At 39.0% G+C, this 24,293-nt stretch overlaps 1 protein-coding gene across 2 annotated transcripts in view; it reads right to left on the reverse strand.

The window, feature by feature from the left end:
* The window catches only part of ITFG1 (integrin alpha FG-GAP repeat containing 1), a 295,883-nt gene that overhangs the window by 212,945 nt on the left and 58,645 nt on the right, over positions 1-24,293 (reverse strand). For both annotated transcript variants that reach the window (XM_070771930.1, XM_019979391.2), the window contains exons 7-8: positions 12,089-12,150; positions 5-86 (exon numbers count right to left, since the gene is read on the reverse strand). In XM_070771930.1, the coding sequence (XP_070628031.1) occupies positions 5-86; positions 12,089-12,150 (144 nt within the window). The remainder of the gene's footprint in view (positions 1-4; positions 87-12,088; positions 12,151-24,293) is intronic.

Raw genomic sequence — 24,293 nt, forward strand, 5'->3', positions numbered from 1 at the left:
TTACCAAAGTCGGCAAATGCTGACTGTCCCACCACCATCATATTTTGAGGTTTTTCAAGAACAGTACTGAGAGAGAAATTTCCATCCTGTTAGAGGCAGAAAGTTATGGATTAGATCATTTTTCAAATGTGAAACAAAGCATTTTAAAATTTTACTACTGTATTTTACTATTATTTTTAAAACTTTTTATTTTGTATTGGAGTATAGCTGATTGACAATGTTGTGATAGCTTCAGGTGGACAGCAAAAGGACGCTGCCATTCATATACGTCCATTCTCTCCCAAACTCCCCTCCCATCCAGGCTGCCATACGACATTGAGCAGAGTTCCCTAAGCTATACAGTAGGTCCTCTGAAACAAAGTATTTTAATGAAAGCAGGGAAATAAACAACTTAAGACTTCTGTACTCCAAAAAATTATCCCACTTCTCTGTTCCATTTTTATCATAAGATGAAAGAAACTGCTGTGAATTGAAGATGCGCATCTGGAGATGTGCTTTCCATGCTGTCAGTTCAGGTATGATCTCTCTCTCTCTCTTTACTCTCTGTCACTAAGTCGGGTCTGACTCTTTACGACGTTATAGACTGTAACCCACCAGGCCCCTTTGTCCATGGGATTTCCCAGGCAAGCATACTGGAGTGGGTTGCCTTTTCATTCTCTGGGGGACATTCCTGACCCAGGGATTGAACCCGCATCTCCTACTTGGCATGTGAATTCTTTACCAATGAGCCTCCGTGAAACCGTCAGGTATGATGTGTGTGTGCTGTGTGCTAAGTCACTTTAGTTGTGTCTGACTCTTTGAGACCCAGAGCCCGCTAAGCTCCTCTGTCCATAGGATTTTCCAGGCAAGGATACTGGAGTGGGTTGCCATTTCCTTCTCCAGGGGATCTCTTATGTTTCCTGAATTGGAAGGTAGGTTCTTTACCACTAGCACCACTTGGGAAGCACTCTTTCCTAAATCATCATCATAATTTCAGACAGAATGAGTGTCTCCTACTTTCAAGTACCATGGAAGGTTTTGGGAATATAAGTGAAAGTCGCTCAGTCATGTCCGACTCTTTGCAACCCCATGGACTATTCAGTCCATGAAATTCTCCAGGCCAGAATACTGGCGTGGGTAGCCTTTCCCTTCTCCAGGGTATCTTCCTAACCCAGGGATCAAACCCTAGTCTCCTGGATTGCAGGTGGATTCTTTATCAGCTGAGCCACAAGGGAAGTCCAAAGAAGTATATAAAATAGTTTCTACCCGAAAGAGCTGACAGTCCAGTTGGAAGATAAAATATAAGTCAGACTTATAAGTGGTAGGAGTAAGTAGGAAAGATATTACATTTTACAGATTTCAAGAAAGAAGATTTTGCTAGGGGTTAATTAGGTAAAGATATTCAAATTAGATGAGAATTACATTCATCTTTAATGGTGCATTCATTACCAACACTATTAGAAAGGGAGCAAAGGAGTACAATAGCTGATGTGTCCAAACCAGAGGTGGCTAAGCTAAACAAAAAAGGAGAACTCATCAGAGATCTTTTGCTTCAGGTCCTCTTACCAAAACAGACCGTCTGGCTTACAAAAATATTCTTTAAATTATTGTCTTTCCTTTCTATAATTTTATATTAGAACATAAGAAAAATAAACCAAAACACTGCATTTGGGTTTTGAGCTCTTGGTTTTAAAGCTCTTCTCCCACCACTGATTTCTCTTTTAACTATTTGATGTGTTAACCCTGATTCTTACATGCTTCATATAGAAAACTATGGATTTAAAAATATTTTAAAAATTTAAAATATTTTTCTCCTTTGTTCCTCTAAAGATACTGCAGATCTGTAAGTTATTTCTGAAGAAATCATCTCCAAATTTTCAGAGACAGGCAATGCTACCCAGAAAGCTTAAGACTAAATGCCTGAGGAACATGAGTAAGTAACATTTGTCTTGCGACAGGCAGTCTACCAGCCATTTTAACTCTTCATCATTCACAGGCAGAAACATGTTTCTCCTACCATTATTAAAGTATCTGATACATTTTTAAAAGATTTTTCTATGGAAATCTTATATATGTAAGTGTCTTAAAACTTAGGATACCCCTCTAGTCTTGCCGAGTACCTGATGTTATACTAAAGATGCATCAAAGTCACCAAATTTATGAATGAAGTGTCAAATGAATTTGCATTCTAGAAAGATTGCAGCATCAGGTACAACGAAGACACAATTCTTCTTGAATGAATGGAAAAACCACTCTAAAAATACATCTGCCGCATATTACATAAAGCTGAATATCAACCTATTCTACTGGCTCAAGTGAATAAATTACTCCTGTGAAGTTCTGTTAAACATAATAAAATATATTTAGAAATGTTTCCAGATGCAGGGATATTTTGGAAATACAGGCAAATTCTGGTTAAGATCACTGCAATAAGCTAAGTATTGTAATAAACCAAGGCACAAGAATATTCTGGTTTCCTAGTGGATGTAAAAGTTATACTACAATGTACTCTATTAAGTGTGCAATAGCATTATGCCTAAAAAATGTACATACTTTGATTAAAAAATATTTTACTGTTAAAAAAAATACTAACCATCATCGCAAGCCTTTAGCAAGTTGTAATATTTTTGTAATAGCAACATCAAAGAACAATAGTACAAATTAAATACTATGGGAAAAGTTTGAAATATTGTGAGAATTACCAAAATGTGACATAGAAGACATGAAGTGACCAAATGCTATCAGAAAAAACGGTGCTGATATACTTGACACAGGGCTGCCAGATTTCCAATTTATGGAAAACAAAAAAAGTATTACCTGTGAAGTGTAATAAAGTGAAACACAATAAAATAAGGTATGCTTGCACACATGGTAGATTTGGTGGACAGAGTGCCTGAAGAACTATGGACATAAGTTTATACAAACTCCTGTAAGTTTGTACAGGAGGCAGTGACTGAAACCACCCCCCCACAAAAAGAAACGCAAGAAGCCAAAGTGGTTGCCTGATGAAGTTTTACAAATAGCTGAGCAAAGAAAAGAAGTGAAAGGCAAGAGAGACAGAAAGATATACCCAACTGAATGCAGAAGTCCAGAGAATAACAAGGAGAGATAAGAGAGCCTTCTTAAGTGAACAATGCAAAGAAATAGAGGAAAACAACAGAATGGGAAAGACTAGCAATCTCTTCAAGAAAATTGGAAACATCAAGGGAACATTTCACACAAGGATGAGCATGATAAGGGACTGAAATGGCAAGGACCTAATGGAAGCAGAAGAGTCTAAGGAAAGGTGACAAGAATACACAGAAGAATAATACAAAACAGGTCTTAACGACCTGGATAACTACAATGATGTGGTCACTCACCTAGAGCTAGATATTCTGGAGGGTGAAGTCAATGCTTAGCAAGCATTACTATGAACAAAGCTAGTGGAGGTGATAGAATTCCAGCCATTTAAACCCTAATAGATGATGTTGTTAAAGTGCTGCACTCAAATATGTCAGCAAACTTGGAAAACTCAGCAGTGGTCAAAGGATTGGAAAAAGTCAATTTTCATTCCAATCCCAAAGAAGAGTAATGTCAAAGGATGCTTAAACTATTGTACAACTGCACCTATTTTATGTGATAGCAAAGTTATGCTCAAAATTCTTCAAGCTAAGATTCAAGGGTAGGTGAATGGAGAGCTTTTAGACGTACAAGCTGGGTTTTGAAGAGGAAAGGAACCAGAGATCAAATTACCAACATTCCTTGAATCATGAAAAGCAAGGGAATTCCAGGAAAACATCTATTTCTGCTTCACTTACTACATGAAAGCCTTTGACTGTGTGCATCACAACAAACTGTGGAAAATTCTTAAAAGACTAGAGTACCAGACCACCTTACCTGTCTCCTGAGAAACCTGTATGCAGATGAACAAGCAATAGTCAGAATCAGATATGGAACAATGGACTGGTTCAAAATTCTGAAAGAAGTAAGACAGGTTGTATATTGTCACCTTGTTTATTTAACTTCTATGCAGGTATTTTTATAATGTCAGTGCTGTGCTTCTGAGCTGCAAATACTTTTTCATGGGCTGCTATTTCAGACTCATCTACTACACTGTGTCCTGTTCTGTACTGTGCTGTTCTTACTGGCCTTCACTGTAGTCCTTCAATTCAAAACTGGGTCAACTCACTGCCACAATTATGTCCTTTGCCTATTCTTTCACCTAATTGGTTTCTGGAATGTCTGTGCAATGATTTAAAGGGCCAAGTTTTAGAAACAAGACTTCCTAGTTCAAAGTCTAGCTTCACTGTTTCTAGGTTTGAGGTCTGAGCAAGCTAGTTCTAATATAAGCATCTGTTTCAGTTCAGTTCAGTTGCTCAGTCGTGTCCAACTATTTGCGACCCCGTAAATCGCAGCATGCCAGGCCTCCCTGTCCATCACCAACTCCCAGAGTTTACCCAAACTCATGTCCATTGAGACAGTGATGCCATGCAGCCATCTCATCCTCTGTCGTCCCCTTCTCCTCCTGCCTCCAATCCCTCCCAGCATCAGAGTCTTTTCCAATGAGTCAACTCTTCGCATGAGGTGGCCAAAGTACTGGAGTTTCAGCTTTAGCATCATTCCTTCCAAAGAATACCCAGGACTGATCTCCTTTAGAATGGACTGGTTGGATCTCCTTGCAGTCCAAGGGACTCTCAAGAGTCTTCTCTAACACCACAGTTCAAAAGCATCAATGATTCGGCGCTCAGCCTTCTTCACAGTCCAACTTTCACATCCATACATGACCACTGAAAAAACCATAGCTTTGACTAGAAGGACTTTGTTGGCAAAGTAATCTCTCTGCTTTTGAGTATGCTATCTAGGTTTTTAATTTCATGGCTGCAATCACCATCTGCAGTGATTTTGGAGCCCCCCAAAAATAAAGTCTGACACTGTTTCCACTGTTTCCCCATCTATTTGCCATGAAGTGATGGGACCAGATGCCATGAGCTTCGTTTTCTGAATGTTGAGCTTTAAGCCAACTTTTTCACTCTCCTCTTTCACTTCCATCAAGAGGCTTTTTAGTTCCTCTTCACTTTCTGCCATAAGGGTGGTGTCATCTGCATATCTGAGGTTATTGATATTTACTTCCGGCAATCTTGATTCCAGCTTGTGCTTCTTCCAGCCCAGCGTTTCTCATGATGTACTCTGCATAGAAGTTAAATAAGCAGGGTGACAATATACAGCCTAGACGTACTCCTTTTCCTATTTGGAACCAGTCTGTTGTTCATGTCCAGTTCTAACTTTTGCTTCCTGACCTGCATATAGGTTTCTCAAGAGGCAGGTCAGGTGGTCTGGTATTCCCATCTCTTAAAGAATTTTCCGAAGTTTACTGTGATCCACACAGTCAAAGGCTTTGGCATAGTCAATAAAGCAGAAATAGATGTTTTTCTGGAACTCTCTTATTTTTTCGATGATCCGGTGGATGTTGGCAATTTGATCTCTGGTTCCTCTGTCTTTTCTAAAACCAGCTTAAACATCTGGAAGTTCACAGTTCACGTATTGCTGAAGCCCAGCTTGGAGAATTTTGAGCCTTACTTTACTAGTGTGTGAGGTGAGTGCAATTGTGCGGTAGTTTGAGCATTCTTTGGCATTGCCTTTCTTTCAGATTGGAATGAAAACTGACCTTTCCCAGTCCTGTGGCCACTGCTGAGCTTCCCAAATTTGCTGGCATATTGAGTGCAGCACTTCCCAGCATCATCTTCCAGGATTTGAAATAGCTCAACTGGAATACCATCACCTCCACTAGCTTTGTTTGTAGTGATGCTTTCTAAGGCCCACTTGACTTCACATTCCAGGATGTCTGGCTCTAAATGAGTGATCACACCATTGTGATTATCTTGGTGGTGAAGATCTTTTCTGTACAGTTCTTCTGTGTATTCTTGCCACTTCTTAATATCTTCTGCTTCTGTTAGGTCCATACCATTTCTGTCCTTTATCAAGCCCATCTTTGCATGAAATATTCCCTTGGTATCTCTAATTTTCTTGAAGAGATCTCTAGTCTTTCCCATTCTGTTGTTTTTCTCTATTTCTTTGCATTGATCGCTGAGGAAGGCTTTCTTATCTCTCCTTGCTATTCTTTGGAACTCTGCATTCAGATGCTTATATCTTTCTTTTCTCCTTTGCTTTTTGCTTCTCTTCTTTTCACAGCTATTTGTAAGGCTTCCCCAGACAGCCATTTTGCTTTTTTGCATTTCTTTTCCATGGGGAATCCGGTCTTGATCCCTGTCTCCTGTACAATGTCGCGAACCTCCGTCCATAGTTCATCAGGCACTCTGTCTATCAGAGATAGTCCCTTAAATGTATTTGATTTAGGTTATAGTTGAATGGTCTAGTGGTTTTCCGTACTTTCTTCAATTTAAGTCTGAATTTGGCAATAAGGATTTCATGATCTGAGCCACAGTCAGCCCCCAATCTTGTTTTGCTGACTGTATAGAGCTTCTCCATCTTTCCTGCAAAGAATATAATCAATCTTATTTTGGTGTTGACCATCTGGTGATGTCCATGTGTAGAGTCTTCTCTTGTGTTGTTGGAAGAGGGTGTTTGCTATGACCAATGTGTTCTCTTGGCAAAATTCTATTAGCCTTTGCCCTGCTTCATTCTGTATTCCAAGGCCAAATTTGCCTGTTACCCAAGGTGTTTCTTGACTTTCTACTTTTGCATTCCTGTCCCCTATAATGAAAAGGACATCTTTTTTGGGTGTTCTAAAAGGTCTTGTAGGTCTTCATAGAATCGTTCAACCTTAGCTTCTTCAGTGTTACTGGTTGAGGCATAGACTTGGGATTACTGTGATATTCAATGGTTTGCCCATGTCCAAGGTAAGAGTAACCCAGATAAGAAGGTAGGTGTTGCAAGAGGCATCAGAGGGCAGACACACAAACCATAATCACAGAAAACTAGTCAATCTAATCACACGGACCACAGCCTTGTCTACCTCAGTGAAACTAAGCCATGTTGTGTGGGGCCACCCAAGATGGGCAGGTTATGGTGGAGAGGTCTGACAGAATGTGGTCCACTGGAGAAGGGAATGGCAAACCACTTCAGTATTCTTGCCTTGAGAACCCCACGAACAGTATGAAAAGGCAAAATGATAGGATACTGAAAGAGGAACTCCCCAGGTTGGTAGATGCCCAATATGCTACTGGAGATCAGTGGAGAAATAACTCCAGAAAGAATGAAGGGATGGAGCCAAAGCAAAAACAATACCCAGTTGTGGATGTGACTGGTGATAGAAGCAAGGTCTGATGCTGTAAAGAGCAATATTGCATAGGAACCTGGAATGTCAGGAATGCCATGAATCAAGGCAAATTGGCAGTGGTCAAACAAGAGATGGCAAGAGTGAACGTCGACATTCTAGGAATCAGCGAACTAAAATGGACTTGAATGGGTGAATTTAACTCAGTGATCATTGTATCTACTACTGTGGGCAGGAATCCCTTAGAAGAAATGGAGTAGCCATCATGGTCAACAAAAGAGTCTGAAATGCAGTACTTGGACGCAATCTCAAAAACGACAGAATGATTTCTGTTCGTTTCCAAGCATCTGTTTACTTTTATATAAAATGAACTTTTACAAAGTTTTTGTGAAGATGAGTAAAATAATGCATATAAAGTGCTTACTAGTTCAGCATATGCACAAATATGTACTTAGTCAACATTAACAATTACTGACTAGGAATGCTAGTGGTAATACTATTATATCTGCTATCCATCACTGAAGCAGCTAAACACACTGCCATTGACAGGAGAGTTGACATTTTCTGCTTGAATTCCAATCACAGGTGCTATGTTGTAATAAGTATCCTTTCATGGATGACCACCTATGCTTTGGCCTGCAGGTTTTAATATTTAGTATTTAGACTGCCATATTTATAATGTTAAAAATGATCACGAAGCAACATATGATGACTATCATTGTATCTACATCTTTATTCATAAAGCAATGGTTCTTGACTTGAGGTGTATTTATTCTCGAGGACACTGGGCAATGTATGGAGATATTTTGACTGTTTCAAGTGGGAGGTGGCTTCTAGAATCTAAGGGAACAGAGGCCAGGGATACTGGTAAACAAGTTAAAGGACAGATCTCCACAATAAAGAATCATCTGGCCTATGGCCAGTAGATGCTCAACATCATTAATTATTAGGGAAATACAAATCAAAACTATGATGAGGGACCACCTCACACCAATCAGAATGGCCATCATTAAAGTCTACAATAAAATTCTGGAGAGGGCGTGGAGAAAAGGGAACCCACCTACACTGCTGGTGGGATGTAAATTGGTAGAGCCACTGGAAAACAGTATGGAAGTTCCTCAGAAAACACAGCTCCAGATGATCCAGCAATCCCACTCTTGGGCATATACCCAGACAAAACTATAACTTAAAAAGATATAGGCACTCCTATGTTCATAACAATTCTTGTAACAATAAAATGATTGTTGTAAGTTTTGTAAGAATTGTCATAAGTGTAAGTTTTGTAAAATGGGAGGATCATTTTTAATTAGTGACTGGACAATTTGCAGTAAGATTAATTGACCGAAAAGCCCTAAAAACATATAAAACAGTATTAGCTAGTAGAGGAATATGAGCTGCAGCAAATCTTTTTAGTCAGCTGTGGTGTGCACAGCCCCACGGTAGATGCTGTGGGAGATCAGAAACTAATGGAAGATGAGGAGGAGGGCGAAGATCTGAGTGTAGGCAACTCTGACTGATGTGATGAGATGTACTAACCCCATGTTACAAGGAGTTAAAAAACAGAGCAGTTGCTTCCATTTGGTCCACTCAGGATCATCAGGGAGGGCTTTAAGGAAGACGTGGTATTTGAAATGGCTAATGCAGATGAACAGGATTTTAGTGGCTGAAAGAAAAGGAAGAGTAGGGAAAGGATATGCACAGGAAATAGAGGACACAGAGTAGAAAGTGGCTGATTTGGGCCAGAATATGGATTAGAAGAATAGCTTTACACAAGATCAGCAAAGGCCTTGACTCCTAAACTAAGTAGTTTGATCTTTTAAAAATTTATTGAGAAGCTTAAGTCCTAAAGGTTTTAGGACTGAGAGTGAGATAAATAGAGCTTTCATTGTTGCAATTACTCTGGATACTGTGTATCAGATGGAAAATCTGGAGGTGGGGAAATAAGTAGAGTTTACTATATCCCGGGAAACAGATGGATGATTAAAGGAGTGGAATGCTAGGGACAGATAAGGGATAGATATGAGAACACAGAATGCCTACCAACACAAAGGTAATAGAAAACATAAAGGAAGGTCTAATTGGGAGCAGGAAAAGAAATTATTTTAGATAAGAGTCATATCAAGAAAATGATTAGAAATGTAGGACTAGAAATCAAGGAAGAGAACAGAGAAGTATCATGAACGGAAAGAGTTAAGAGAAGAATGGCAAATCAAAACCCATGAATAAACACCCACCACCCTTTACGTTAGAAATTTTCAGTCTTGGCCCTTTGAGGCTGGATGATTTTTCTTCTTCCTTCTTTTTTTTTTTTAAATTAAAGTAGAATTGATATACAGTATTGTGCCAATCTCTGCTGTATAGCAAAGTGACTCCATTATATACAGATATACATTCTTTTTTTAATATTCTTTACATTTTGGTTTATCCCAGGAGATTAGACAGAGCTATATAAAGTAGGACTTTGTTGTTTATCCACTCTGAATGTAATAGTTTGCATTTAACAACTCCAAATTTCCAGTCCTCCCCTTTAGCAACCACACTCTGTCAGATCTCTATGTCTGTGAGTCTACTTCTGATTTATAGGTAAATTCATTTGTGCCGCATTTTAGATTCCACATGTAAGTGATATCATGTATGTCTATCAGACTTACTTCACTTAGTAAAGAATCTCCAGTTGCTGCAAATAGCAGTATTTCATTCTTTTTTATGTCTGAGTAAGATTCCATTATATATATACACAGACACACATACACACCCCCTCCCCCCCACATCTTCTTTAACCATTCATCTGTCAATGGACATTTAGGTTTTTCCCATGTTTTGGCAATTGTGAGTTATGTATGAACTTTGTTATGGTTCATAGCTAGAAGAATTATTATGGTTATTGCTACCAAATGGAAGCAACTGCTCTGTTTCTTAACTCTTTGTAACATGGGGTTAGTACATCTCATCACATCAGTCAGAGTCGCCTACACTCAGATCTTCGCCCTCGTCCTCGGTTAGTTTCTGATCTCCCAGAGCATCTACCGTGGCTGTGCACACCACAGCTGACTAAAAAGATCTGCTGCAGCTCATATTCCTCTACTAGCTAATATGACTTTATATGTTTTGAAGGCTTTTTGGTCAACGAATGTGTTACTGCAACTTCTCCAGTCACTAATTAAAAAATGATTCTCCCATTTTACAAAACTTAATCTGAACTAGTTAATTTTGAGTCTACATTCTCCTTAATTTGTACTAATGAGTTTTATATTACTGATAACACAAATACCGTGTGGATCCAGCTATTTTACCACAAGAAGAATCCTTAGTCTCTACTGGCAAATAGACAATTTATTAATTTTGTTTAAAAAAAAATAACAAAGGGAAAAAAGATCCCCTCTCCAAAATCTAGTCTCTTCATGATTTTTCTCCAGTGAAAGTTGCTTCATTTTATTACCTTTAAATCAGCCTAGGCTGAGAGGAAATAAAATACTTAAAAGTAGTCCCTGATTATATAAATATATATTTATTAATAATGAGGCTTTTCTCTCCCAGATGGATATTAATAATCCATCAAAATGACTGATTTTCTCACTTTCTAAAACCTCAAGATTCACTTGATTTCAAGGTCACCTAAAAATGAATATCCCCTACTAGTGGAAGATTTCATATACAGTAACCATTAAGAATATAACAACCATATATCTATCATCAGAAAAACAAATACAACTATATTTTTAAAAGATGTACATTAAACAAAGATAAATCTTTCCAGTGTAGAAGTCTTTCTTCTTTCTCCTTGCCTCATTAAAAGAGAAAGAAAGATCAGATTGCTTAGTTGGGGTGTAGTTAGTAATATTCAAAAGCCCTAATTTTATCTAAACAAAGCTCTTTCCCTCTTCCTAGTTTCCTCCTATGAAGAAATCTGAGTTATGACTCTGCTATAAGAGATGGCAAATATTGAATCTTCTTCCATGGGCTTGTGCTTTACATTTTTTAAGATCTATTTATTGTTCATGAGTACTTTAACAAAAATCTCTTAAAATGCAAGGGGTTTAATCTGGATTGAATAAGAGACAATCTAGAGTAAATAGCTGGGAAATCAAGTGATCTCAAACTAAAATTCGCCAAGTGTCTACTGTGTGCCAGGTACTTTACAAACACTGTTTCATTTTAATCTTCACAGTCTATGAAGCAGACATTCTACTTCTGTTTCCCACATGAGAAAAGTGAGGTTTAATACTTCACCATTATTTCATGAATGTCACTCAGTTGGCCAGTTTGGCCTGTCCTCAAATCCTATCCTCTATTTTGTACCCATAATTGAATTTTAAAACTTGGGGTAGTCTATTCTGCATTAATTCATCTTTCATATAATCTACCTCAAGCTAAAAATAAAGTAAAACCATGACACCAGTTTGGGAATATTCTACTTGCAATTCAAAAAATTACTGGGGAAGGTTCGTTAATCCTGGTCAACTTGGCAATAAATTTAGTGACTGTTGTTCTTATTTTTTTTTTTATAGAAGCCTGAAGGCAAAGAGGAAAAATAAGTCTTTTAAAAGGGGTTTTCTTCAACAAACCATCATGCTGACAAATTAAATGACAGGCACCTCTCTCACCAGCTGACAGCCTAGCAGGGTCCCTGTTAACATGCGCATTAGGGCAGACTGATTGGTTTAATTGGCAGTCATGCTTAAAAACCTGCAGAGGAATTGATGCTGAATGAATCATTTCCTTCAGCAATATTCAGCAGTTTGAATGCAGCAATGCAACCAAAAGCTCTTAAAACTGTTCTATTTATTGTTGAGATCAATCGTCCAAGTGATTACGTTCATTTTATTTTCTAAAACTGTGTGCTTTTCACTGAAAGCCATCATTTAAAAATGCTTAAAAGAAAAGATTTCTTACCAAATTTTCCCATATCTCAAACTGGAAGGTACTAGAAGCAGACAATGTCGTGAGGAATAAATCTAGGAGGAAAATAACAGAATTGTAAGCTTTGTTACTGATGTGTACATTTAAACCGGAAGAAATACAATACATAAAACAGTAATAATACAGTTGTATTTAAACATATTTTAAATTTTATATATATACACATATTTATGTATATCAAATGATGCTTATTGACAGTTTATAAGATCTAGATCTGAGCAACATCAATGATGGGTGATGTGACTCCTTGCAAGTTCAACAAGGAAGGCTATCAGTATTTTTTTTTTTTTGCCTAAGCACATGGCATGTAGGATCTCATTTCCCTGGCCAGGGATGGAATCTGTGCTCCCTGCAGTGGAATTGTGGAGTCTTAACTGCTGGACACCAGCAAAGTCTGTAAACTTTATTTTAACATGCTTGATCCATCAAAGAAAATAAAGCAGATGACCCTGTATTAATACAATTAAAGAAAATGCATTTAAAGGGAGCATTTAGTACTAGTCATTCAAAGGCGTTCTTTACTTTTTTTTTCTTTCATAATTCTAGTTCATTTTATTACAGCAATGTTTTTACAAGTACCATTAAAATCTCAGATAGGTCTCTTAAGCTAAAAAAATATTTTTCTATAATGATAATTGATAGTTCCACAGCTAGTCCCACTTTTCCTAATGGATATGTCATCCTAAGCAAAGAAAACAAGACAATTAAAGACCACCTGCATATTCTTTCTGGTAGATTGAAAGTGGTAACAATCATAGAATGAAACAACAAAAATATGTTTTAGGGATCAGTGCTACCCTACACTGGAGAAGGCAATGGCATCCCACTCCAGTACTCTTGCCTGGAAAATCTATGGACAGAGGAGCCTGGTAGGCTGCAGTCCACGGGGTCGCTAGGAGTCGGGAACGACTGAGCGACTTCACTTTCACTTTTCACTTTCATGCATTGGAGAAGGAAATGGCAACCCACTCCAGTGTTCTTGCCTGGAGAATCCCAGGGACGGGGAAGACTGGTAGGCTGCCGTCTCTGGGATCGTACAGAGTCGGACACGACTGAAGTGACTTAGCAGCAGCAGCAGCTACCCTACACAATGATGCAATTAAACGCATCTTTTTAAACATTTTATATTTTTTAATTAATTTATCTTTTTGAAGGCTAATTGCTTTACAGAATTTCGCTGTTTACTGTCAAATCTCAACATGAATCAGCCATAGGTATACATATATCCCCTCTCTTTTGAACCTCCTTCCCATCTCCCTCCCCATCCCACTCCTCTAGATTGATACAGACCTGAAGTTTCCTGAGCCATACAGCAAATTCTTGCTGCTATCTGTTTTACATATGGTAATGCAAGTTTCCATGTTACTCTTGCCATACATCTCACCCTCTCCTCCCCTCTTCCCATGTCCATAAGTCTATTCTCTGTTTCTCCACTGTTGCCCTGTAAATAAATTCTTCAGTATTATTTTTCTAGATTCCATATGTATGTGTTAGAATACGATATTTATCCTTCTCTTTCTGACCTACTACACTCTGTATAATAGGTTCTAGGTTCATCCACCTCATTAGAACTGACTCAAATGGCGTTCCTTTTTATGGCTGAGTAATATTCCATTGTACCATTACTTCTTTATCCATTCATCTGTCGATGGACATCTAGGCTGCTTCGATGTTCTAGGTATTGTAAATAGTGCTGCAATGAACAATGGGATACATGAGTCTCTTTCAATTTCCTCAAGGTATAATGCCTAGGAGTGGGATTGCTGGGTCATATGGTGGTTTTATTCCTAGTTTTTAAAGGAATCTCTATACCATCTTCCATAGTGGCTATATCAATTTACATTCCCACCAAAAGTGCAAGAGCATTCCCTTTTCTCCATAACCTCTCCAACCTTTACTGTATATAGACTTTTTGATGATGGCCATTCTGACAGGTGTGAGGTTTGATTTGCATTTCTCTAATGATTGATGTTGAGCATCTTTTCATGTGCTTGTTAGCCATCTGTATGTCTTCTTTGGAGAAATGTCTGTTTAGGTCTTCTTCCCACCTTTTGATTGGGCTGTTTGTTTTTCTGGCATTGAGTTGTATGAACTGCTTGTATATTTTGGAAATTAATACTTTGCCAGTTGTTTCATTTGCTATTATTTCTTCCCATTCTAAGGGTTGTCTTTTCACCTTGCTGTGTAAACGCTTTTAAGTTTGATCAGGTCCCACTTGTTTCCTTTTGTTTTTTATTTCTGTTACTCTAGGAGGTGGGTCATAGAGGATCTTGCTGAGATTTATGTCATTGAGTGTTCTACCTATGTTTTGCTCTAAGAACTTTATAGTTTCTGGTCATACATTTAGGTCTTTAATCCATTTTGAGTTTATCTTTGTGTATAGTGTTAGGAAGTGTTCCAGTTTCATTCTTTTACACGTAGCTGTCCAGGTTTCCCAGCACCATTTATTGAAGAGGCTGAATTTGCCGCATTGTATACTCTTGACTCCTTTGTCTAAATAAGGTACCCATAGGTGCATGAGTTTATTTCAGGGATTTCTATCTTGTTCTACTGGTCAATATTTCTGTTTTTGTGCCAGTACCATACTGTCTTGATGACTGTAGCTTTGTAGTATAATCTGAACTCAGGAAGGTTGATTCTTCAAGCTCCATTTTTCTTTCTCAAGACTGCTTTGGCCATTTGGGGTCTTTTGTATTTCGATATGAATTGTGAAAGTTTTGGTTCTAGTACTGTGAAAAATGTTATTGGTAATTTGATAGGGATCACACTACTTTGCCAACAAAGGTTCGTCTAGTCAAGGCTATGGTTTTCCAGTGGACATGTATGGATGTGAGAGTTGGACTGTGAAGAAGGCTGAGCACTGAAGAATTGATGCTTTTGAACTGTGGTGTTGGAAAAGACTCTTGAGAGTCCCTTGGACTGCAAGGAGATCCAACCACTCCATTCTGAAGGAGATCAGCCCTGGGATTTCTTTGGAGGGAATGATGCTAAAGCTGAAACTCCAGTACTTTAGCCACCTCATGTGAAGTGTTGACTCATTGGAAAAGACTCTGATGCTGGGAGGGATTGGGGGCAGGAGGAGAAGGGGACAACAGAGGATGAGATGGCTGGATGGCATCAAGACTTGATGGACGTGAGTCTGGGTGAACTCCGGGAGTTGGTGATGGACAGGGAGGCCTGGCGTGCTGTGATTCATGGGGTCACAAAGGTCACAAAGAGTCAGACATGACTGAGCGACTCAACTGAACTGAACTGAACACTGAATCTGTAGATTGCATTTGGTAGTACAGTCATTTTCACAATATTGATTCTTCCTACCCAGGAACATGGAATATCTCTCCAACTATTTATGTTTTCTTTGATTTGTTTCCTTCAGTTCAGTTCAGTCGCTCAGTCGTGTCCCACCCTTTGCAACCCATGAATAGCAGCATGCCAGGCCTTCCTGTCCATCACCAACTGCCGGAGTTCACCGAAACTCATGTGCATCGAGTCAGTGATGCCATCCAGCCATCTCATCCTTTGTCGACCCCTTTTCTTCCTGCCCCCCATCCCTCTCAGCATCAGGGTCTTTTCCAATGAGTCAACTCTTTGCATCAGGTGGCCAAAATATTGGAGTTTCAGCCTCAGCATCAGTCCTTCCAATGAACACCCAGGGCTGGTCCCCTTTAGAATGGACTGGTTGGATCTCCTTGCAGTCCAAGGGACTTGCAAGAGTCTTGTACAGTACCACAGTTCTAAAGCATCAATTCTTCCGCACTCAGCCTTCTTCACAGTCCAACTCTCACATCCATACATGACCACTGGAAAAACCATAGCCTTGACTAGACAGACCTTTGTTGGCAAAGTAATGTCTCTGCTTTTCAATATGCTATCCAGGTTAGTCATAACTTTCCTTCCAAGGACTGTCTTTTAATTTCATGGCTGCAGTCACCATCTGTAGTGATTTTGGAGCCCAAGAAAATAAAGTCTGATACTGTTTCCACTGTTTCCCCATCTATTCCCCATGAAGTGATGGGACCAGATGCCATGAGCTTCATTTTCTGAATGTTGAGCTTTAAGCCAACTTTTTCATTCTCCTCTTTCACTTTCATCAAGAGGCTTTTGAGTTCCTCTTCACTTTCTGCCATAAGGGTGGTGTCATCTGCATATCTGAAGTTATTGATATTTCTTCCCACAATCTTGATTCCAGCTTGTGCTTCTTCCAGCCCAGCATTTCTCATGATGTACTCTGCATAGAAGTTAAATAAGCAGGGTGACTGTATACAGACTTGACGTACTCCTTTTCCTATTTGGAACCAGTCTGTTGTTCCACGTCCAGTTCTAACTTTTGCTTCCTGACCTGCATATAGGTTTCTCAAGAGGCAGGTCAGGTGGTCTGGTATTCCCATCTCTTTCAGAATTTTCCACAGTTTATTGTGATCCACACAGTCAAAGGCTTTGGCATAGTCAATAAAGCAGACATAGATGTTTTTCTTGAACTCTGGCTTTTTCGATGATCCAGCATAGCTCTTCTCTAAATATCTGAAAGAATTCTCCTGTAAAGTCATGTGGTCCTGGGCTTTTGTTTTTTGGGAGATTTTGGATCACAGCTTCAATTTCAGTGCTTGTAATTGTTTATAATTTCTATTTATTCCTGGTTCAGGCTTGGAAGATTGAACTTTTCTAAGAATCTGTCCATTTCTTCCAAGTTATCTATTTCATTGCCGTATAGTTGTTCATAATAGTCTCTTATAATCCTTTGTATTTCTGAATTATCTGTTGTAATCTCTCCTTTTTTATTTCTAATTTTGATTTTATTTTTGTCCTTTTTTTTCCTTCATGAGTCTGGCTAAAGGTTTGTCAATTTTGTTTATCTTCTCAAAGAACCAGCTTTTAGTTTTATTAATCTTTACTAATGTTTCTTCCATTCCTTTTGCATTTATTTCTGCTCAGATCTTTATGATTTCTTTCCTTCGACTAATTTTGGGGCTTTTCTGTTCTTCTTTATCCAGTTGTTTTAGCTGTAAATTTAGGTTGTCTATTCGATGTTTTTCTTGTTTCTTGAGGTAGGACTGTATTGCTATCTTTCCTCTCAGGAATGCTTTTGCTCCATCCCATAGGTTTTGAGTTGTCGTATTTCCATTGTCATTTCTTTCTAGAGATTTTTTGACTTTCCTTTTGATTTCTTCAGTAACCTGTTGGTTATTTAGAAATGTGTTGTTTAATCTTCATGTGTTTGTGTTTCTTACAGTTTTTTTTCTTGTAATTGATATCTAGTCTCATATCACTGTGGTCAGAGAAGATGATTGAAATGATTTCAACTTTCTTAAATTTAGTGAGGTTTAATTTGTGACCCAAGATTTGGTCTATCCTGGAGAATATTCCATGTGCATTTGAGAAGAAGGTGTATTCTTCTGCATTTGGATGGAATGTCCTGAATATATCAATGAGGTCCAGCTCATCTAATGTATCATTTAAGACTTGTGTTTACTTATTAATTTTCTGTTTTGATGATCTGTCCATTGGTGAGAGTGGGGTGTTGAAGTCTCCTACTATTATTGCAGTACTGTCAATTTCCCCTTTTAGGTCTGTTAGCGTCTGTCTTATGTATTAAGGTGCTCCTATGTTGGGCGTATACACATTTACAATTGTTCTGTCTCCCTCTTGGATTGATCCCTTGATCATTATGTAGTGTAATGATCTTATCATTTTATCTTATTTCTTGTAATCTTCTTTATTTTAAGGTCTATTTTGTCTGATATGAGGATTGCTACTCCAGCTTTCTTTTGCTTCCCATTTGCATGGAGTATATTTTTCCATCCTCTCACTTTCAGTCTATATGTGTCTTGAGGTCTGAGGTAGGTTTCTTGTAAACAGCATATAAATGGGTCTTGTTTTTGTAGCCATTCAGCAAGTCTGTGTCTTTTGGTTGAAGCATTTAATCCATTTACATTTAAAGTAATTATTGATTACTTGTGATTTTCTTAATTGTTTGGGGTTGCTTTTGTAGATCTTTTTTCTTCTGTTGTATTTCTTGACTATATAAGTCCCTTTAACATTTGTTGTAAAGCTGGTTTGGTGGTACTGAATTCTCTTAACTTTTGCTTGTCTGAAAAGCTTTTTATTTCTCCATCAATTCTGAATGAGATTCTTGCTGAGTACATTCATCTTGGTTGTAGATTTTTCCCTTTCAGTATTTTAAATATATCCTGCCATTCCCTTCTGGCCTGCAGAGTTTCTGTTGAAAGATCAACTGTTAAGTGTATGGGATTTCCCTTGTATGTTATTTGTTGCTTCTCCATCGCTGCTTTTAATATTCTTACTTTGTGTTTAGTCTTTGTTAGTTTGATTAGTATGTGTCTGGGTATGTTTCTCCTTGGGTTTATACTGTATGGGGCTCTTCGTGCCTCTTGGTCTTGCTTGACTATTTCCTTTTCCATGTTGGGGAAATTTTCAACTATAATCTCTTCAAAAATTTTCTCATACCCTTTCTCTCTTTTTCTTCTGGGACCCCTATAATTTCAATGTTGGTGCATCTGATATTGTCCCAGAAGTCTCTGAGACTGTCCTCAGCTCTTTTCATTCTTTTTACTTTATTTTGCTCTTCAGAAGTTATTTCCACCATTTTATCTTCCAGCTCACTGATTCATTCTTCTGGTTCAGATAGTCTGCTATTGAGTCCTTCTAGAGTATTTTTAATTTTAGTAACTGTGTTGTCTCTGCATGTTTATTCTTTAATTCTTCTAGGTCTTTGTTAATTGATTCTTGCATTTTCTCCATTTTGCTTTCAAGGTTTTTCATCATCTTTACTATCATTATTCTGAATTCTTTTTTGCCTATTTGCTCTTGATTTATTTGGACTTCTGTGTTTCTAGTTTGTTCCTTCATGTGTGTAGTATTTCTCTGCTATTTTATTACATACATTTTAAACTTATTGTGTTTGAGGTCTAATTTTCCCAGGCTTCAAGGTTGAATTCTTTCTTCCTTTTGGTTTCTGCCCCCTAAAGCTGGTGCAGTGGTTTGTGTAAGCTTCCTCTAGGGTGAGATCTGTGCTGAGTTTTTGTTTGTTTTTCCTCTGATGGGCAAGGCTGAGTGATGTGGTAATCCTGTCTGCTGATATTGGATTTGTATTTTTGTTTGTTGTTCAGATGCACAGGGTGCTACTGGTGGGTGGGTGATGCTGGTTCTTGTATTCACATGGTTTCCTTTGTGTGAGTTCTCACTATGTGATACTCCCTAGGGTTAGTTCTCTGGTAGTCTAGGGTCTTGTAGTCAGTGCTACCATTCCAAAGGCTCAGTGCTTGATCTCTGGTTGGGAACAAAGATTCCACAAGTGGTTTGTTATGGCATTAAGTGAGATTAAAACAAATATCCAAAAATGAGAAACCAAAGATGAACCACAGACAAATGGCAGTTAGAAAATCAGGCAAATTAGAATTAAAATAATGGAATATACACATATACATCCAAGAGCAAAGTCAACACAGTCCAACAAAAATATAGTAGGTTGACCCAGTGAACAAAGGAAATAAAAAATTATATTTACCAGTTAAAAACAAAACTAACTAAAGCACAAATTGGAAAACAAAACTAAAGCAAGGTGCCAAGTGGGGAATAAAGCAGTGCAAACAAAACTAACAAATACATTGAGAGGAAAGGAAAGAATAGATACGCAAAATTAAACAGACGTAGAGGAAGATTTCTATACATTAAAGATTAACTGCAAGGGGAAAAGAACACTAGGAATAAATGTAGAAAAAATAATAATGGGTTTAAAAAATTAAAAATTAAAATTTTTAAAAGAGATCAAAAAAAAACAAAAAATCAAAAAGAAAAACAAAAAGAGGAAAACTGCAGAGACCTGCAAAAGCCCAACACAGAAGCAGAGGTTTATGAGAACAATAAAAATGTGACTGAGGAAAAAGAAAAAAAAAAAAAGCTCAAAAGTTTAACTGGATTTATTAGTGCTAATAAAATCGACAACTACAAGAGAAGGGGAAAAAAGGGAAAAAAAATACAAAAGAATCTACAGAACAAGTTAAAAAAAAAAGGAATAATAAATATTTTTGTTCAATCACTGCTGTCAGAGTTCTTTGCCTTGCTGGGAGTCACAGTCCACCTTAGGATGACCTCCAATACTGTGCTGGTCCCTGGACCTGCTGTGGACGCAGCTCAGATTCTAATCTGGTCTTACTCCTGTGTGTTCTCGGCCGCCAATGTCCACAGCTATCAGAACTAGTATGTTTTCTTTTGTAGGAGCTCTCAATGGCCTTTTATATATTCCATGGACAGAGAGTCTACCTAGTTGATTGTGTGGATTTAATGTGCAGCTTGAACCTAGACAGCATATTAAAAAGCAGATATTACTTTGCCAACAAAGGTCCGTCCAGTAAAAGCTATAGTTTTTCCAGCTGTCAAGTACGGATGTGAGAGTTGGACTATGAAAAAAGCTGAGCACTGAAGAACTGATGCTTTTGAACCATGGTGTTGGAGAAGACTCTTAAGAGTCCCTTGGACAGCAAGGAGATCCAATCAGTCCATTCTAAAGGAAAGCAGTCCTGAATATTCATTGGAAGGACTGATGCTGAAGCTGAAACTGCAATACTGTGGCTACCTGATGTGAAGAACTGACTCATTTGAAAAGACTCTGATGCTGGGAAAGATTGAAGGCGGGAGGAGAAGAGGATGACAGAGGATGAGACGGTTGGATGGCATCACTGACTCAATGGACATGAGTTTGAGTAAGCTCCGAGAGCTGGTGATGGACAGGGAGGCCTGGTGTGTTGCAGTCCATGGAGTCGCAAAGAGTAGGACATGACTGAGCGACTGAACTGAACCGAACTGTACAGCTGATGGGAATGTTTTGGGTCTTCTTCCTTAGCCACACTGCCCCTGAGTTTCAACTGTGGTTTTATTTCCACCTCTACATGTGGGTCGTCCACAGCGGTTTCCTCCTAAGGCTGCTCCAGAGGACTTGGGTTTAACCTGTGAGAGCCAGGTGTAAATGTGCTACAGTTGCTTGGGTTGCAGGGGTCTGGCAGCACCAGGTATTCAGGGGGTTTGGCAGCTAGGGCAGTAGGAAATATAGTGCTCTAGAAGGGTATGGCAACCACTATTGGCCAATATGCTCCAGTATTCTTTCTTGGAGAAGCCCCCTCCATGACAGAGAAGCCTGGCAGGCCACAGTCTACAGGGTCGCAAAGAATTGGACACAACCAAAGCTATCCTGCGTGCACAGAGGCAAGACTTTTTTGCCTGTGGCAGCTCTGCCTCAGTGAGAGTTGAGCGTGCAGGTGGTGCAGCTGCTTGGCTCATGGGGACTCTGGCGGTACCAACTGTGCAGGGACAAGGACTGCCTCCGCCACAGGAGTTATGGCCCTATGGTCTTTTTCCAAGCCTCTTGTAGCTGGTGATCAGAAGGTTTCTTTGGCCAAACTTTCTCTCTAGCTCTGCCTGTATAGGCCCTTAGAGGGCTCCCTTGCCTAGGGTCCTTCTCTGTAGTTTTGCGAGTCAGGCACATAGAGGGGGCCCTCCTGGCTGGGGTCCCACTCTGTAGACTGGTGCTTCAGGCACTTAAAAGGGCACTCTGGGTGGGGCCCTACTCTGTAGTTCGGTGCATCAGTCACTTGGAGGAGCACCTTGGGTGGGGTCCTACTCTGTACTCAAATGCATCAGGCATTTAATAGGCCAGCCTCTCTCTTGTTCAGCTGCCAATGCTGGCATGTGGGGAGAGAGAGGCTATAGTGATGGCTTCACCCCCTATGCGTGACTCAGCAGTACTGCCTTGCTTCCATGACTGCCTGGCTTTCCTCCACTAGCATTTCCCACCACGAACTCCTACTTCACATCCCCTCAATCTGTCTCTCTGCAGTCAACAGCAGCCCTCACCCTGGGGTTGATCCACAATCCCTAAACTCCAGCTCCCAGCTGCTGCGCCTTCCAGGGGACCAGCATTTTTGTCCGGGGTATGTATGGCTGCAGCAAGTACTCTGATTCTCATTCCATTTAGGCTTTCACAGATCAGCTTTTTCACTCTCAGCCTTAAATGTTTCTCCTCTGACTCAGACACTTGCCCCGATGTGGGGATCAGACTGCTGCTTCAGTTCCCCCACCCACTGAGGGCAGTCCAGTCCTACTAACACTCACTCCCTTTTCCCCCTAGTTCCTTTGTCCTACCAAGTTTTGCATGGTTCTATATATTCTTTTCCACTGGTCAGGTACTCCTGTCCACTCTCAGCTGGTGTTCTGCATGCACTTCTGTGTCTGAAGGTGTACTCCTGATGTATCCGTGGAGAGAAATGTACTCCACATCCACCTACTGCTCCGCCATCTTGTTCCTCCTCTGTTCTTTACTTTTAAAAACAATTATGTGTACTACTTTTATATCTTACACATTTTAAGACAGGCTATATTTTTTTAAAAGATAGTCTAATCATAATCACATTTTTGCTTTCTCACTCTAAAAGCAACACTTTACTATTTATCATAGTCATGTTTCAGTATTATTAATTTATTTTTAAAAATTATTATTTTTAATTGGAGAGTAACTGTTTTACAGCACTGTATTGGTTTAATCCCATACATTAACATGAATCAGCCATAGGTATACATATCTGCCCTTCCTCTTGAATCTCCCTCCCACCTCCTACCCCATCCCACCCCCTCTAGGTTGTCATGCAGCACTGGGTTTGAGCTCCCTGTGTCACACAGAAAATTCCGACTGGCAATCTGTTTCACATATGGTAATGTATATGTTTCAATGCTACTCTCTCAAAGCATCCCACCCTGTTCTTCCTCTACTTTGTCCACAAGTCTGGTCTCTATGTCTGCGTCTCCACTGAATTTCAGCATTATTTTAAATAATAGTATTACAGCACCTACAATCATTAGCACACATGTTAACTGAGCAATAAATTGTATTTCAAATTTTAAGTAGTACAATTATTTCCATATATTTCAACTAAAAAGTGTTATTAAAAAGTGCAAGAATTTAAAAAAGATGGTTTGAAAAACAGTAGGTTGACATTCAAATCAAACAACCTATTAATGCAAAGGCCAGGTAATCTGCAAGTCTACTCTAGCAGCATCATTTATTACCTTTGTGTAATGCCAATTTTATTTAATGAATATGGAAGTTTTAGAATGATGAGCTGACTCAAAGGAATATTAAAATGACATCCTTCCACACTTTTAAAAGATGAAAGTGGTATAAAGATCATGACTATCTCAAAGAAAAGGTTTTCTTTTTCATCCCATTAAATACGTTTAGTAAACCATCATTCATATGTTTTCTGTAAAGGCTTCATACGAATTTAATGAAGCTGATTTATGTAATAATCATAATGATAAAGATTTTCATAGAACCCTCTGAAGGCTAAGTAACTTGTTAACTTTATTATTGTGTGTGCTGCTTGCGTGTCTGAGTGCTAAAGCTGCTTCAGTCACATCCAACTGTTTGCAACCCCTGGACTGTAGTCAGCCAGGTTAGTCTGTCCATAGGGATTCTCCAGACAAGAATACTGGAATGGGTTGCTATGTCCTCCTTCAGGGGATCTTCCCAACCCAGGGATGGAACCTGCATCTTTTCAGTCTCCTGAATTGGTAGGTGAGTTCTTTACCACTAGCACCACCTGGGAAGCCCAGCTGAACCCAAAACTAACTCTGAAAAGTGGAACAATTGTCTAAGTCAATGTAGCAAATATCTCTACATTTATTTTCACCACACTAAAGATGCTTTGCCTATGAATACAAATATGTAGGGTTTTTTTTTAATCTTTGGTTAATTTGGACTTTTTATTTATTTCTGGTTGCATTGGGTCTTTGTTGCTGCAAGTGGGGCAAGTGGAGGCTACTCTTCTTTGTGTTGCATGAACTTCTCTTGTTGCAAAGAATAGGATCTAGAGCGTATGGTCTCAGTAGTTGCAGCTTTCGGACTCTAGAGCAACAGTTCAGTAGCTGTGGCACATAGACGTGGTTGCTCTGGAGCATGTGGAATATGCCCAGGTAAGGGATCAAACCCATGTCCCCTGCATCAGCAGGTGCATTCTTATCCACTATACCATAAGGAAAGTCTGAAATATAGTCTTTTGTAATGGTAATTTCTTTAATCTGTTTAATCATATACTCCTAATGAAGTGTTTATTTCCATACTCCACTAGGAAAACTCCCAAACAGTATCTGTGATTTGCAAGATGACATA

This window comes from Bos indicus, chromosome 18 (genome assembly GCF_029378745.1).
Source record: "Bos indicus isolate NIAB-ARS_2022 breed Sahiwal x Tharparkar chromosome 18, NIAB-ARS_B.indTharparkar_mat_pri_1.0, whole genome shotgun sequence".
Classification (NCBI taxonomy): domain Eukaryota; kingdom Metazoa; phylum Chordata; class Mammalia; order Artiodactyla; family Bovidae; genus Bos; species Bos indicus.